This window comes from Rhinopithecus roxellana, chromosome 2, assembly GCF_007565055.1.
Source record: "Rhinopithecus roxellana isolate Shanxi Qingling chromosome 2, ASM756505v1, whole genome shotgun sequence".
Taxonomy (NCBI): domain Eukaryota; kingdom Metazoa; phylum Chordata; class Mammalia; order Primates; family Cercopithecidae; genus Rhinopithecus; species Rhinopithecus roxellana.
This window is the reverse complement of record NC_044550.1, coordinates 1,964,871-1,981,432: the sequence shown is the minus strand read 5'-3', so window position 1 is coordinate 1,981,432 and position 16,562 is coordinate 1,964,871. Positions and strand designations below refer to the sequence as shown.

The 16,562-nt window shown below is 32.5% G+C and overlaps 1 protein-coding gene across 3 annotated transcripts in view; it reads right to left on the bottom strand.

Annotated features, from left to right (window-relative positions):
* CCSER1 (coiled-coil serine rich protein 1) overlaps positions 1-16,562 on the bottom strand; it is a 1,539,837-nt gene that overhangs the window by 1,368,311 nt on the left and 154,964 nt on the right. For all 3 annotated transcript variants that reach the window (XM_030921405.1, XM_030921410.1, XM_030921416.1), the window contains exon 2: positions 2,126-3,490. In XM_030921405.1, coding sequence (XP_030777265.1) covers positions 2,126-3,449 — 1,324 coding nt within the window. In that variant the 5' untranslated portion in view covers positions 3,450-3,490. The remainder of the gene's footprint in view (positions 1-2,125; positions 3,491-16,562) is intronic.

Genomic DNA, 16,562 nt, shown 5'->3' with positions numbered 1-16,562 from the left:
GTTAAATTGTCAGATAACTCAACATTTTATTGTTCGTTCTGACATGATTGTACACCTAATACACTTAGATGTGTATCAGGTACTGGCTTAAATGTTTCATACAAAATACAAACTAAATTTAGCATTATGAAGGTTAGTGTCTACAGCAACTCTTTATTGGATAAAATGCATTTACTTAGTTGTTTTTAAAACTTTAAACTTCAAAATTATAAAATCCTTATAAATAGAACACAAATATGTTCACAAACTAAAGGATAGTATACTGTCCTTGTTGACATTACCAGCTTATTTATCCAAGAATAGCCAACACATTATCAAATCAGCAAAATTAATGTGTTACTGTGTTACAATTAGGATCCGAATCAACATATTAATAGTCTCCAAGATAATTGGTCATTATCTAATTTCCAGAGAGAGAAACATACACAGTATTCAATTAGGCTTTGAGGAAAGTCATCATTACTAAATAAGAATTAGATATGTCAGGATAATTACATTTCTATCCCTTTTTTATATAATTTAAAAACTTCCTGACTTTCAATATCAAGTCCATCATTTGCTAACAATGTGACCCTACAAAGTTATTTAACTTGCTATAAATCTTAGTTATTAATACGACATGCAAAATTTTTATAAGGACTATATAAAATAGTGCATTCAATTTTCTTAGTACATTTTTGGGCACATATTAATTGTACAAAAGGGCAACCATCATTAATATCATCATCATTATCATATTCTCATGATTGTATTACAGGTAAAGAAGCTACGCATGTATGACTAAAGCCAAGACCACAGACAAGAATACAAAGTTCAAAAAATGGACAAAACATGGTCAGGTGCATAAAAGTGATCTTGTATCAAATGAGAAAAGTATTAAGACAGCTGGAAAATTAACTCATGTATTTAAAACTTTAAAATTTCATGTTTGTGGATGAACTATATAATCCTATTCCTCGTGACATTATGTTACATAAATTTTATTTCATATTTTAAGTCATGACATGTAGTAAAGCATAGTTATGGAGAGCCAGAGCTTTGGATTCAGAGTTGTAATTTGACTGCACTACTTACTAGCTGTATGATTCTTTAGCCTCTGTTTACACATTTGTAAAATGGGAAACATAGGCACCTACCTCATAGGATTTGTACCCAATAAATGAATTACTAGTTTTGCAATTGTCAACACACAATTTACCTTTGCTCCCATTTTCTTGCCTGCAAAATAGCTTATAATAATAGTAGCAATTTCAATCATTTTAATTAATGTATATAAAGTAATATCTAGGACATAATAATCACTTCCAAATTTGGGGAAATTAGTAGTAGTAGCAGCATTAATGATAGTAGAGAAAAAGGAATTAAAATATGTCTAAGATAGCCCAGCAGGTGGTATGTATTCAATAATTTTCTTGAACTGAATTTCATGTTAAAAAAACAAAATTTTCTGTAGCCATATTAGAGTAATTCACATATACTACCACTTTTTTTAAACTAAAGAGAAGGTGTCCAAAGTTGCACAGTTAATGTCAGAGGCAGAGTTGAAACCTGTCTCCAGCTTCCAAAGATAGGTTATTTTTAAGCTTACAATTCTATTTTTGTGTCTAGAGATAGGAATTATTTATGTTGAAACATAGATCCTACTTAATAATGAAAGCTTAGTTAACAAAGGAAATAATGTTAAATTATACAAATTTTATAGTGATTTTAGCTGGAATATATCAATTTCATTAAATAAGAAATACCAATGCCTCTATAATAAACTCTATAAAAGACAGTCCTTACTTTGGAGAAATCCACATTGCAAACAGAATTAGTTTCCTTTCACTTTCTTCTGAAGGTGCTCCAATAAGCACCATAACTAAGAGGCTGCTTCTTAGTTATGGATAACATAACTAAGAAAAAATGAATAATACTGCTGAATTACATTTTCAGCATAATACAATTGATGTAAGTTTAAAATCAAGCAGGGGAAACATTTAACACAAATTGCAAATAGGAAACCATTTTGAAAGTGAAAAACAAGAAAAATGTGGTTTCCATTTATGAGATAGAATAAGAAAACTAAGTAAAGTATAATGAAAATCAATTCATATCATTTGTTACGCAAAGAAAATCAGCATACCTTTGGCAGGATTTGCTTCATATCCATATGACGTTTTGTTAAAAATATGATGATCACCAGAAGTAGGTATTATCTTTGAATCTGAAATAGGATGAATCACTTTAACATGTTCAGCTATTGCTTTATGTTGCTCATAAAATCCAAGTTTCCTTGGGGAGTCTGTCCGCAACATTGTTTCACCATTTTGTAACTCTATATTTTCTTCTATTTCAGTATCTGCTGGTAGGTTACTCTCTGAGTGTCTCACACTTGTAGCAGGTAATTCAGCAATTTGTAATAACACTTCCTTCTGATTAGCAGCAGAGGTTTCTGGTAAGGAATTCGATTCAGTGCTACATTGACCCTCTAACCTATATTTCCCGGGAGACATAACTGCACAGGGGACGGTTCCCTTAAGTTCTATTGTTGTCCTTGTAACAGCAGCAGGATTGAGAGACATCTGAGAGGTAGAATCATTGTGGCCAAAGTTGTCACAGTGGGATGCCATGCTTCCACTTTTAGAAAATGGATCCGTTTCAGACACAGAATCTTCAGTCAAGGCTAAAAATTCTGAAGGTGTCTGAGCTGTGGTAAGATCAGCAGAAAGCAAAGGAGATTGTAAAGAGCTTCCTGCCCGTTCTGTTACATCCACAGAGCAGGACGGCGAAGCTCTTACTAACACAGGTTCTCTCTCTTGGTACTGTGTAACTTCCAATGAGAATTCAGAGTGCTGTACCAATGAAATAGATTGGCTCTGTAGAACTGGCTTAGAAAATTTATAGTGAGATGAAAAAGATTTAGGGAGTAGCTTCCTTGTTGACTGCTTAACAGAACGGCGAGTTTGGTCTTCTGTGAAACCAGAATCATCCCCTTCACTTTTGCCGGAACTTAGACAATTTATAAAGACATTCTTGTTAGTTGAGTGCTCTTTTTCCCTTTCAAAGTCCTCTGTCAAAGATCTTGTTATCTTTTTATTTCGTGAACTACTAAAACCAACAGAATGTCTTCCCCTGGTCTTAATATGTTCTTCCAAACTTAGTTTCTGCATATTGCTGTGACCAGGTTGAGCACCATTTGAAATACTAAGGTTCTGGTTGGTAGGTTCTTGCTTAGGCTCACTCCCCTTCTTATGGTGGAAGCTAATGGAAGGAGTACGGAATATGCTCCTCCGTTTACCTGTGCTACCTGAGCTTGAGTTAGTGCTGGAAGGAGAGGAGCTGTGGACACCAACTGTATTACTGGAAGAAGGTGAAGAAGGAAGAGAATCATGTCTTCTGCTAATACTTCTTCTGAATATTGGCAACCGGGAGACCAGGGTAGATCGTCTTGATCCTGAGTCCCCCATTGGGACTCCAAGGCTTGCACTGTGAAAGCCAACTTAGCAGCCTGAGAAAGGTTAAAACAAAAAGAACAAGTCAATAGAATTCAACTACAAATAATACATTTTAAAACAAAATACTGTTTTTCAAGACACGAAATAGAATTTGGTTTATACTAAAACAATCAATAACAAAAATCTGATACCTAATAAACATTTTTGAATTTGTAAGTAGTAAAAATCATCCAATAACTTGTACTGATATTTTATAATGATGCAAACATTTTAATATTAAGAAAAATATTTAAAGTTTATTCAAGAGTGTTGGCTTTGGAGACACCAGGTATTTAAGACCCAGACTTACTACTTATAGCTGTTCCATAATTTTAGCAAACTGTTTATTCTTAACTTTTTATGTTTTTTTTTTTAGATGCAGTAGGCACATGACAGACATAATAATTTTTGTCCGGGTAAATGCGCCACCATGAGTCTTGTCAGAGACTACTAGAAGTATTTTCATTTTATACCACATGACTCAAAAATTTACTGACAGGAGCTCAACAGAATCATAAACAAGACAATGGTATAGCCTGACAGTATAATCAGCACTCAAAGAAAAACCAATTGCTAAAGACTTTTTTTTCTCTCTTTTTTTTCTCTCTCTCTCTTTTTAAATTATACTTCAAGTTCTAGGGTATATGTGCACAACATGCAGGTTTGTTACATATGTATTCATGTGCCATGTTGGTGTGCTGCACCCATCAACTCGTCATTTACAATAGGTATTTCTCTTATTGCCATCCCTCCCCCTTACCCCTACCTCACCACAAGTTTCATTTGGGAAGCTGAGAGATAAGCAGGCCATTGGAAGAAGAAACTAAATCACAAGGATATAACATAGGGTTACAAACAAGTTAAACTTATGAGAGAACCACAGGTGTCAGTTGAAGAAAATACTTGAATAAAAACTAAGACAGTTGGTAACGTTGAGAGAAGTGAGAATACATACTGAGAGAATCAAAAGCATAGAAAATTTATGAACCATATTAATGTCAGTATATTCAGGGTATCAATGGAGAAGATAAAGGAGGAGAAGGACAAGGGTGAGGAGAGGTGGCAGCTACAACTCATCAACTGTGACGTACCAGGTACTTTCCCACAGATTATCTCTTTCACACCTTGTATTTCTAGAAATAGGTAATAAGACTATGAACATTTTACAACAGAAAAACAACTTGTGTAATGTCATTCAGCCAACACCTGGCAAAACAGGAATAAAAAACCAAGCCTTATCTAACTACAGGGTAAGCTCATGATCAGCATGGTACATACTACTTTCACTAAAGTAATTAGTCATGAACTCCTACTGCTGAATGAAGGCCCTGCTATGTTTCTACATCAGGGATTCAAACTTGTACAGCAAATATTGTTATTCTGGTGACCACCATTTTTCACTGATTTTTAAACTGTACCTGATTTGGATGCTATTTTGTTTAGGAGTTTTGCTTAATCCTTCAATTGTAATGCACCCTTTCCCTTTGAAAATTGAACCAGACTCTGTTTCATTTTCTTAGTTTTTACAACCGAAACTACCTGACTAAAAATTAATACTATACAAAATTTAAAATCCTCTATTTTATCATCCTTGTAAATATGAGAATTGATCAAGTAAAATACTTTCATTTCCTTGAACAAGTATGTGACAAAAATGACGAATATTTGCTTTTAGATATTCATTCATAACTATTTAATATTTTTCTCCAAACAACATAAAATCTGACATATTTGTATTATAAGATATTTAGTGGATGATTTTTCACTACAGTCAATGACTTTAATTTTAAAACTTGATTTTATTTTTAATTCACAGATGACAATTTTATATACTTATGAGGTATAACGTGATTTTTGATATGTGTTTATATTATGAAATAATTAAGCAAATTAACATACCTATCACCTCATATACATACCATTTTTTGTAGTGACAGCATTTAAAATCTACTCCTTTAGCCATGTTGAAACATGCAGAATGTTATTATTAACTATAGTCACCACGCTGTGTAATCAATCTCTAAAACTTATTTCTCCTGTCTAACTAAAACTCTGTACCCTCTAAACATTATTTCCCCATTCCCCTGGCCCCAACACTCCAGACCCCGGTCTTACCATCCCGGTCTCTGGTAACCATTCTACTTTCTACTTCTATGAGTTTAATGATTTAGATTCCATATATAAGGGAGATCATGCAATATTTGTCTGTCTGTGTCTAGGTTATTTCATTGAGCATAATGTCCTCCAGGTTTATCCATGTTGTGATATGTGACAGAATTTCTTTTTTAGGCTGAATAGCATTTCATTATATATATAAACCACATTTTCTTAATCCCTTCATCCACAGATGTACACTTAGGTTTGTTGTGTATCTTGGCTATCGTCAATAATGATGCAATAAGCATAGGAGTACAGATATCTCTTTGACATACTGATTTCAAATGTTTGGCTATATACCCAGAAGTAGGATTGCTGGATCATATGACAGTTCTATCTTTAGTTTTTGAGGAACCTCCATACTGTGTTCCACAGAGGCTGTGCTAATTTACATCCCCACCAACAGCGTGCAAGAGTTCTCTTTTTTCCATATGAATTTGAATTTAAATCAAACTATATGTGAACCACTCCCAAAACATTTCAGTATTCTTGTAAGACTTTGCTTGAAGAAAACCTAAAACATAAACAGACATTTTAGCTCTTAAAACTGTTCACAAATAAAAATGTGTGATTTTCCTCACAGCTTAGATTTTCCAAAGTGTATACAATGAATAATACATATTTTCATGACTATATTCTTTAAAATGTTTTAACTAACATCATTCACAGCCATGATTTTTTTCACTTACATGCAACATTTATTTCCATTCAATGCCTATTGAAGAATTTTGCTCTAATTAGAACATAATCAACCATAATGATTTGCAGCTGGTTGTGAACCTATAGCCTTCAATGCCTGAATGTCAAGATATCAACCATCATTACTGAAATACTCAAAATTTATGTATATTAAATATTTATTGGCCTTTTTTAAAGTATTTTCTGCATTTGGAGCAGCATTAAAAGTAAAAGAGTCAGTCTCATATCTCTTTAGCAAGTATTCAAAGGATTTAACTAATGAAAAAAAATTTAAACAATTTTATAATCACTCTTGCTCTTAAATACTTAATGAAAACCACCAGACTTCCACTGGGCACAAATAATCTATTTAGGTCAGTGATATGTTTGTCTTAATTTCTTTAAGTAAAAACATCATAGATACTAAAAGGTATCTGCACATTGTTGAATAACCTGGAGTAGATATAAATCTACTAGAGATAAATATCCTTCATATGTCTTTTATTTTTAACATGAACTCATATTTCCCTTGAGAGCTTCCCAGCTAAACAAGAGGAAAATAGACTATAGGTCAGGATTATCCATATTCTTTAGGAAAGCTCTTTAAGGCTTGGAAGCTGTCTACATTTCCAGATTCATTACTCTTCTCCTCACACTTCATGATCCGTTTACACTGACGACTGTCATTTTCTTATCTTTCTTTCCTTTTCCTTTTCTTTCTTTCTTTGTTTTTTATTTTGTTTTGTTTTTTTGTTTTGTTTTGTTTTGTTTTGTTTTTGGAGGCAAGGTCTTGCTCTGTCACCCAGGCTAGAATGCAGTGGAGAGAACATAGCTAACTGCAGCCTCCAATTCATGTGCTCAAGCTATCCTTCTACCTCAGCCTCCCAAGTAGCTGGGACTACAGGCATACAGCATCATGCCCAATTAACTTTAAAAAAAAGTTTCATACAGACAGAGTCTTGCTATGTTGCACGGGCTGACCTCAAACTCCTGGCCTCAAACAATCCTCCTGCCTCGGTGTCCCAAAGTGTTGGGAGTCCAGGCATGAGCCACTGCACTTGGTCATGACTGCCATTTTCTGATCACTTTCACCTTCAAGACCTTTGGAGATTTGGGTCCACCAGCTTGGGATGCCCTTCCTGTAACTCCAACATGGCAAAAGCCTCCTACTATTATAACATTGCCCCTTCCAAGCTGCTATCCCTGACACTCCTTCCCTACCTGACAACCCATTCCCACTGTCTCTCATCCTGGAACTGGTACTCCTCCTTTACATTTCCTCAAGTATTAGCTTACCTAGTAAGCATCTGTTTATTTATCTCAAGTTACTATTTTGTCTTAAGCTTCTTAATGACAAAAACCATTTCTCCTTACGTTGATACCCAGTGCCTGAGAAAACATGCAATTTGTACCTATAGAGTACATAGATTTCTATGTTTTAACTTCAACACTTCAGGATTTCAAACCTACATAAACATATTTTCTGTCTCACTGCCATGAATAAATCTTATAATCCTGAGGGTAATTATGCTAAATTACAACTTTTAGAGATTCATATTTATTAAAAGGCTTCCAAACTGTAAAATTTCAATAATCTGAAATTTGCTAATAAACAGTTGAAAACATGAAAACATAATGCTGAATAAGTTTCATGAAATAATGTCATCACAGCAACTTCAATTATTCATGAAAGATAAATGCAACAACATCATAACTGCTAATTTTATTTCTTTTTACTACAATGTTTTATAACAGTTACCTTTAATCCCTTAGCAAATATTATATACAGTTTTATAAGTTTCCAAATTGGATAAAATAAACATCTTTTCTCAATTATTATCTAATATTTCTCAATTCAGAAATCATAGTCACTTTCATAATAATAGGTCTTAAAAATATGAAGGTTGAACTAGACCCATCCATTACCTAGGGGCTTTACTACCATAAACGTTATTTTATTTTGAAAAAACAAATTTGTTACCTAAGTTTTTTATTATAAATGTAATGATATGTAAATAAACAAAAGGTAAGATTAACTTGAAGACAATACTACTACACAAATGTATACGGGCCCTATTAGAAGTAAAACTCAGTTTGATCGCTTAGAAATTTACAATGGCAACCTGAAGAAACAGTACTTTTGTTCTTTAGCACCAGGATTTAACAAAAGGCTTCCAGAAGGTACAGCACTCTATTCAGTGACCTCTACAACCTTAGCAAACACAATCATTACCCTTAACAGAGTACCACATTATAGGAGGATCTATTTTAAATAAAATTAGAGTCAAATTTCTTATTTGATATGGTTGAAGAAGACATGAATTCTAGTTAAACGATTCATAATTTGAATATGGATCATTAATATGTTACCTACTTAAAGTTGGACTAAAAGTAAAATATATTACATAATTAAGACAGTAATTTTAAAAATTATTGTCTGGGTGCAGTGGTTCATGCCTGTCAATCCCAACACTTGAGGAGGCTGAAGTAGCAGGACAGCTTGAGCCCAGGGGTTGAAGACCAGCCTGAGCAACACAGGGAAAGCCGATCTCTTAAAAAAGTTAATTAACTAGGCATGGTGGCACACACCCGTTGTCCCAGCTACCTGGAAGGCTGAGGTGGGAGGATCCCTTGAGCCTTGGAGGTCAAGGCTGCAGTAAACCACGATCGCACCATTGCACTCTAGCAGTGCACTCTAGCAGAGACAGAACAAGACCCTATCTCAAAAAAAAAAAAAAAAAAAGGTACTATTTATTTTGTGATTCCAAATGCATAAATTAACCAACAGCATAAAACAGTCCTGCAGGGTTTCAGAGCTGTATCATCTTGGAAGCTGACTACTATATACTTAAATAGGTCTATTTGTCTGTACAGGTAACAGGAAAGCAAAATTACCTTCACTTTTCTTCTTTCTCATTGCTTTTCAAATATTTTCCTAGAATTTGTACACCCCTCATATTTTTTCATTATGAGTCATAGATGATGACATGTCACCTGGTCTCATATCTGAGACATATCTGAGATAATCCTAAGTATTCTTTGTCTCTCTTATATACCTCTTACATACACATGCAATTGGCACTTAAATGCAAGTACTACCACTTACTAATACTATAAAGTGGAACATCAATAATAATTACTTTATAGAGTATTTTAAGAATGAGAAGATACTACATCACAAGGACACTAACCCACTGCTTGACACAGAGTAGATATACAGCTCTGCCTTCTCTGTCGAAATATATTCAAGCAAGAGGTAGATGGTGGTGCAGCTCTTAGAGTAGTTATGAAAATCATCTACCTAACAAAATGTGTGTCACAACCAGTCTATTAAAAATCACCTAAAACAATACTGAAGAGATGTATATAATGTGAGATCAGTACTCTGACCTCTTATAATCAAATTCCTTAAATTTATATTTTTATTGGCATTTGAAAACAAATGATCAATATTTGAAATGTTTAGGGGAATGCTGCATAAGTTAAATCTGTCCCCAGCCCTATTCTTTCTCAGAAAAACATTCAGAAAATAACCTGGTAGAGCCTAAATGACCACATTAAAAATAAAATCTTCCATTATACTTGGTGAAAATAAAAGAAGATCCATGAAAGAAATAAATATTTCCCAGGTAATAATTTTAACATTAAGAAAATGATGGCAGAAAATTAATAATATGTAAACATATCAAAGGACATTGATCAATTTTTACCAAAATAAGTAGGATATCAGCTTGAAGTAAGTTCCCAATCTTACCTAATTATATCATTTAACTCAGATTTAAACAGGGCTCGCACTTGTGAAGATTCTTGCAGTCCAGGCTCTTTCTACTAGAAAGACCATGCTATCTACATCTCAACACTTTTTCAGTTTATCTCTACATGCATTTCCAAAATGTTTTTGCTGTTTCTCCTTAAATAAATGGGAAAATAATGGACGCATTTTTAACAGTTAAACGACTCCCACAACACTGACAAAGGCCACTTCTGCCAGTAAGGTCAGTGAGGAGAATATGAGACACGTTAAAAGGAATAGCTAGCTAATCGGGACCAAGTGGGTGATCAGTCACAGAAAAGAGAATGAAATTGTCAGCCTACAGTAGAAAAAGCCAGAAATCACATAATTGATTAGATATGTTTAATTAATAATTTATTGAATTTGTATATAATTTAGCCATATTGAGTACACTAAGTTGTTTTCAACAAATAAACATAATAACCAAAACAAATAATTGCTTATATAAGAAATGTCTGTCTTTGGGTCACTCCTAAAAATGAACTGACACAAAACATGGTATATAAGCAAAGATAGATTGTCTCTGATTAGATTTGTATAAATCATTCCTCCAGATAAAAAGAGAAAGAGGGTGAGTGGTGTGCAAGTAGCATGACAATGGGAACAGCTACAAAAGGAAAGAAGAACACATTTGAAAGAAATTCTTCTAGCAGGATATAGGAAAGCAGATGAATTCTTTGGATTAATTAAGGGATGATGATAAATATTTAGAAAGACATAAGTTACACATTTATATATGTAATCTTGATACTCAGCCAGATATGATCTTCATTCTTTAATGACCAGAAGAAACAGAGAGAAAAGAGAAATAGAGAAAGATGGGCTCTGGTCAGATTTACAAAGAAGTTAGTGGTAAAAGACGAAAGAAATGTAAAAGCATATGACCCATGCTTAAGTAAATAATAAGAGGCACATTAATGTTTAAAGAATCCTACAGTTGCATGTACTAAGGTTTAGACACAGTGAATACATAATACATAACTGTTAAGAATTCAGACTCTGATACAAGAATAGCTGGGTTTAAATTCAGCACTACATTTAAGAGCTGTGTGACTTTAGCGTGACTTAAATAAATGGCGTAACCTCCTTGAGCCTGAGCTGCTTCTTGGGGATCACAGTAGCATCTGCCTTGAAGAATTTTTCAGAAAAGCAAAAAAGTTAATGCACTAAAGCACTTAGAACAGGGTCTAGTACATGACCAATGCTCAATAAGTTATGTATCATAATCAATTAACCATGTTTGCGCTGTTTTAGAGCAAAGATGTTTTCCTTAGCGTGTAACTTTCCCCAGCCTTTTCTGCTGTAAGTTCTAATTCTGTCTACTCCTAGACTAGTACTGTTACTTTCTGATCCAGTCCCAAAAAGTATGGAAAAAGCATCAGAGGCTGTAGTATCCACAGGCTACTGAGGCTCAGATTAGTACCTCTACCTTATATCACTGAATAAATAGGGATGGAGCCAATATTACAAACATTTTTAAACCTGTCTGTTACAAATAACTTCATTTAGCCATACTTTCTTTGCTTTTAACCCAAAATATTTGACGACATTGATCACTTTGACTGCACATGACTGAATAATTGTTCACTGTCAACAAAATAGTTCAGACACGGAGCAAAGAACTGACAATATTACCAACATTCAAAGACTCTCTTGGAGTCTGAATAAATTTGTTGAGCGGTGGCAATGTCAGTACAACAAATATACAACTTTAAAGAGGATAGCACACATCTGAAAGTATACGTTTATTAGTAAAGAGCAGTTGCATTTTTTTTTTATAAGTATATCTTCCATTGGAGAACTGGCTTGGTTTTAAAATACTGATTTCAAAAAAAAGTCATCACAGGTCCAGGATAGGTTTCCTAGAAGTAGAGCCTGAGTAAGGAATTCTTGTTCAAACATGTCAAGCTGATTAAAGAAAGAAAGGCTAATAAGATGGGGACACTGGGGTAAGTGGAGAAGAAGTTAAGCCAGGATGTGGTCAAAAACTGGACACTAGCTTCAGACTGATCCCATGGGAAAGCTCTGGCACCCTAATTGATACATTAAGACAGGGACTGGTCTTTGGTATCCTATGCCAGTCAGAGAATTAATATCTGGAATATATAAAGAACTACAAATCAATAAGAAAAAGAACCTAAAAGCAAAAATAAATGAGCAAAGAATAAGAACAAGTAATTCCTGAAAGAAGAAACACAAATCACCAATGAATATATTTTTAAAATACTCAAACTCATTAGTAATCGGGGAAATAGAAAGGACTCCTATAAGAATAAAAGGGAGCAAAGAATAGTAACAGGAAATTTACAGGAGAGGAAATATAAATCACTAATCAACATATGAGCAGATAATCAACTCCATAATTAATCAGAAATAAATACAATATTTTTCATCCATAACTTTTTAAAATTTAATATCAGGTTTGGTGAAAGAAGTAGTACATATGGAGAGATACAAAGAAATCCAAATTGTTAAAGTCATTTTAAAATTAAAATTATCTATCAAAGTATAAAATGAAAAAATAATTCCACTTCTCAGCATTTACCCTAGAATAATACTCACAGGTCTACTCAAAGAAGCATGTACAGGGATATTCAGGCTTACTGTAGTGAAAATACAAAATAATATAAATGTTCATTAACAGGAGAATTTTTAAAATTCTAAAAATTGTCTATTTATTCTACAGCATAATATACAAGAGCTAAACATATAAGGTCAAAGATATGAACAAACAAAGGAAAATTTTCCAAGGCATTGTGTTAATAAAATCAAATTGGTAAGTGGCATACTATTCAGTATACATTTTATGTCAATTTAAAATTCATTATCAAATAATATGTATAATATTAAATACTCTGCAGAATCATATGTGTACATCTTGAAGGATGTACTTCAAAGCATTAACAGTGATTATCCTTAAAGAAGGCCTTTGAATTGAGGTTGTCATCAATGGGGACATGATGTTATGTGTAATATGATGCTTCAACAATCAGAATGAATTCATGAATTACTTTTATATGTAAGACTTAAAAATTAAAATAGGAGAGTACAAAATATATAGCCTATTTAAAAATTACAAAATATGGAAAGATATAGACATATGCATGTAAATGTCTTAAAAGCAACTTGGAAGATACACAAAAATTATTAACAGTGGTTTCCAACGGGAAGGAAAAGATTGGGCATATTAGAAAATTCCTTTTCTAAAAATAATTTTACCAAGTGTGACAAAATACAAACATCAATTCCTAGCGTTTTAATAATTGCTTCCGTTTTTATAGTTTAATATACAATATTTAAATAAATAAAACATATGGAAGTGCTAAGAATCCTTAAAATAATATAAAGACTTTGTATTTTTTTTCCTTTTTATGGAGAACGGGGTCTTGCCATATTGCCCAGGTAGATCTCGAAATCCTGGGCTCAAGCTATCCTCCTGCCTCTGCCTCCCTAAGAGTTGGGATTACAGGCATGAGCCACCATGCCCAGCAAGACTTTTCTCTTTTCTATTAAACTACACTTTAATAGTAAAAATTATACTTTATATGATTTTCAATCCAAATGTTATCTGTTTATAAATTGGGATTAACTCTTCTAACAGCTCGGATTCCATCCGGTTTCACTATTGCAAGCTATTTCCTTCCTCTTAGAAAAAAAGTCAATTTATTTTAACAACACAGTAATTCATCTAAAATGGCAGTAAGCCATAAGATACAAATAATTCACTCCAGGTTTTTTATAATTCTTTTAATGTTTAATAATTCCATACTACAAACACTAAACTGCAATAGACTTTTATATGTTGGTTAATAAATTTAAGTAATATGATGATTTAGAAGTATGTAGCATTATGACTTTTTCTCATTAATAACAAATTGATGCCATTATACATCTTCCTTTCTAAGTTAGTAAATTAACTAGATGTCAGTTTATATTTTACTTATTTTTAAGTAAACTATATATCTGAGATGCATGCTCTTTTGAGACATCTATAATGTTTGTTTACTGTATATTAAAATGACTGGATTTGCCTTAAATGTTTTATTTTCTTTACTAAAAATAAAAAAACAAGTTTATAATAAGTAACCTGCAGTTTCATTTACATAGCAGCAGAGGGTGCAGGAGATCTTCCTTTTTGATGGTAAAGTTAATTTTTTATTGTAACTCTTATTGGGCATTTAATTATTAAAAATATCACAAAATCCTTAAAGAATATTAACAAATTAAATCTTTTTAAAACAATTAGTATCTACTAAAAATAAATTGCCTTTCAGGTCAAAGAAAAACTCGATTCAACTTGAAAGCTTGAAACAACAGTTAGAATAATAAAAAAGTTTCTAAAGTTTTTCTCTTATAAATATGTATAGGATCTATATTTTTAAAGGGATTCAGATTCATATACATATCAATTCAAATTTATTATTCATTTTTCTAATAGTTTTTTTTGTTGTTTTTGAAACAACATCATGAACATATGTCTAAAATAAAACTGTACTGCTTTGTAGAAAACATAATAGTATAAAAGGTGTATAAAGATAGTAGCATATTTTACTCTGATTATAAATTATAAACATCACTTTATTTTTTATTGTATTAAACATATTCCATAGAGAAGCTAATAGTAACAGATGCAAATGTAAATAAGAAAATGAAAAAACTATCTTATATCAATATAGGATGAATTCCGAAGTCTGAGAAAAAGAATTTTAAAGTATTAATCAGAATACATGTTAGGATAGTAAATTAAAAGGTGGCTACATCGGACATTTATAATTATTTCTTTGTCTGGTTGTGTAGAGTCAGTAATACAGACACCTGACAATAAAATCAGTATAGGCAGTAGTATGGAATCCAACATTTCAAACGCAAATGTTAGATCAATAGAACTGAAAGTCAGCATTGGTCTGGTGAAAGGAAAAAAAAATATATGAGTATATACACAAACAATTGCAGCTTTTTTTTTTTATAAATGCTGTTATAGATGTCTCCTATATAATGCTGACTGCAGCATGTTAAGGAATATGCTGATTTCCATTCAGTCATGTATTGGGATTGTGTACTAATTCTGTTAGAATCATGTGAAAAACAGAATCTTGTGTTTGGCTTTTTTAAAAGAGCTGTCTTTGAACTCAACATGTAATGATCACATTCATTAATAACACTTCCACAATATATTTATCGATATAATTTATCTTGGGTCCTATTTCTCTATTATTAAGATTAGAGAACTGATTAGATGAATTATGTGAGCCCCTCTGATTTATTAAAACATATGCGTGCAGTCTGTGAAATTCAGTACACATACAAATGTGCATACACACATACATACGCATAAACATATACCTGAATATCATTTTTTCTAGTTCAAAGTTAACAACAAACTAGATTCAATATTCCACAGATACGAAGGTAAAAATAATGTGTTATAAGCTATTACCACTAACACAGAAATGTAGTGGGTTATAGAAAAAAGAGAGGAAAAAAGAGCAAAATGAGAGTAGAGTCAAAGTATGTCTAGGAATGCAGTGTATTTTTTATATGATAAAATTAGAAATGTGATGACAAGTTTGCCTTCCTATTTTACTGTAATTGCTAATGTAATCAATGGGCTTAACCAAATCATATACCTATTTTCTTACATTTCTGCTATTATTTAATATTTTGGTTTGTAACTCATGAGTTAAAACAGGGATATAGGTTTTAGAACCTAGCAAGTATCATGTCTGATACTTAACATATTTACATAATATAACACCCTAATACAGTGTCAGATTGAAATAGTTTCAAGTTATGTAGAAATAAGTTTTAAATTGGTAGAAATGTTAAATATTATACCAATAATTAATAGATTCACTCTAGATTCATACATTTTATTTCAAAGTAGACTTTACTAAATATATTAAAGCATATTGTATTGCCTATATTGTTCTTTGACTTTAAACGTTTTTTTAAAAGGAGTTACATAATGAATATTATAATAAAGGAGATATAATAAATTTAGCTCATTTCCTTCCTTTCTTAAAACCCTTTAAACTTTGTTAATAAATTCAGTAAATTGTCTTCTTGTGAGACTATGGGCCTGTATCAAATATCACTACCAGGAGCGACTAAACTATATTGAGTTTATACTAATATATTGCTAATTTGACAGAATGGTAGGTAAGAAAGCATTCATGAGAAAAGGACGTGTGTTTATGGCACAAGGGCCTTTTCAGCTGTACCCAGTAGCAAGGGTGATGTGACTGACTTGAGTGGCCACTAGGTGGAGATTTTGCATCTTGGAACATTTAAGGAGTTCTGCCTTGGTGAACAACTATTGCACTGAATTTTGTATTTGGAAAGTGAACTTGTTTCTTGAGGATAATAAATGGAAACCTAAACTAGTTAAATACTTCACTCAGAAACATGCAAATACTAGCTGCACTAACGTTACAGAACACAGTATTCCTGATAATGGA